Source organism: Sinocyclocheilus grahami, unplaced genomic scaffold (genome assembly GCF_001515645.1).
Source record: "Sinocyclocheilus grahami isolate Dianchi unplaced genomic scaffold, SAMN03320097.WGS_v1.1 scaffold47750.1, whole genome shotgun sequence".
NCBI lineage: Eukaryota > Metazoa > Chordata > Actinopteri > Cypriniformes > Cyprinidae > Sinocyclocheilus > Sinocyclocheilus grahami.
This window is the reverse complement of record NW_015525407.1, coordinates 1-1022: the sequence shown is the minus strand read 5'-3', so window position 1 is coordinate 1022 and position 1022 is coordinate 1. Positions and strand designations below refer to the sequence as shown.

The window sequence follows — 1022 nt, the reverse complement described above, 5'->3', positions numbered from 1 at the left end:
GTCCATTGTGATCGGTGTTGAAAAAATATTCTGTGACACGAAAAACAGGTTGGACAGCTATTTATTTTTTGAGAAAAAAAAACGTTTTGGTGAGCATTCTGTTTAATTTAGTTGTTTTCTGATTTTTGGTTAAACTGAATGGCATGTTAGAGCTCTTTTACATTGGCTTTGATATCTCTGATACGCAATGGTGTGTTTACGTTGTTTTGTAACTGCACCGTCATCATGATGCAGCATATTTTACTGTAAATGGTCATTTGTAATGTTTAGTGTAGATAAGACTCAAAACACGCGTTTGAGCCTTATATTAGCAGGTGATGGCAGACCTTGGACTGAAGGAGGGGGACAGGGTGCTGCTGATATGGACTCAGCCATCATCTCCCACTGCACTGAAGGAGTTTGCTGAAAGCATTGGCATTGCTGTTGGTAACCAGAGTCTGGTGTCTTTGGAGAACATGGAGAGACTACAATTGTGTAAGTACAGAGGTATATTAGTTTCATACTTTCAAGTCTTGGTCTGAGTTAAAGAATTGGAAGGAGTCATTCACCCCAAAAAATCTGTCTGTGTTAGCTTTTCATGCAGCTTCTAGTTATGACTGGGTTCTCTCAGGCCTGCTGACCGACAGCTCACCAATCCACAGTTCAGAAATGCAGGCTGAGATCGCCAGAGTGATGAAACCTGGTGGCAAACTTGTGCTAGAAGAGCCGGTGACAGGTATCTGAATCAGAACGGCGCAGGCTCTGCAACATTCTCAAGTGAAATGAATCCGTGCTAATGGTTCCCATTATAACATTTTTCTTAGGTTCTGAGGATAATAGTGTGAGAACCGCGGGGAAACTGATGTCAGCTCTTAAACTGTCTGGATTAGTATCTGTTACTGAGGTCAGTCAGTATTCAGTGATTTTTATTTATTTATTTTTAAAGTTGATTCAGTGTAGGACTGGGTGATATTGTTAAAATATCTTTTTTTTTTTTAGCCATTTGAAATATTTATGTTTATTATTATAACAAAATTTTATAA

General features: G+C 38.8%; 1 protein-coding gene across 1 annotated transcript; it reads left to right on the top strand.

The window, feature by feature from the left end:
- Positions 1–6: 6 nt before the first annotated feature.
- Positions 7–898, top strand: LOC107580853 (anamorsin-like; the record flags this gene model as incomplete). Its single annotated transcript, XM_016266481.1, has 4 exons — positions 7–89; positions 312–474; positions 572–715; positions 804–898. Coding segments are annotated over exons 2-4 (396 nt in total), but the record flags the coding sequence as incomplete, so codon positions are not given.
- Positions 899–1022: the final 124 nt, after the last annotated feature.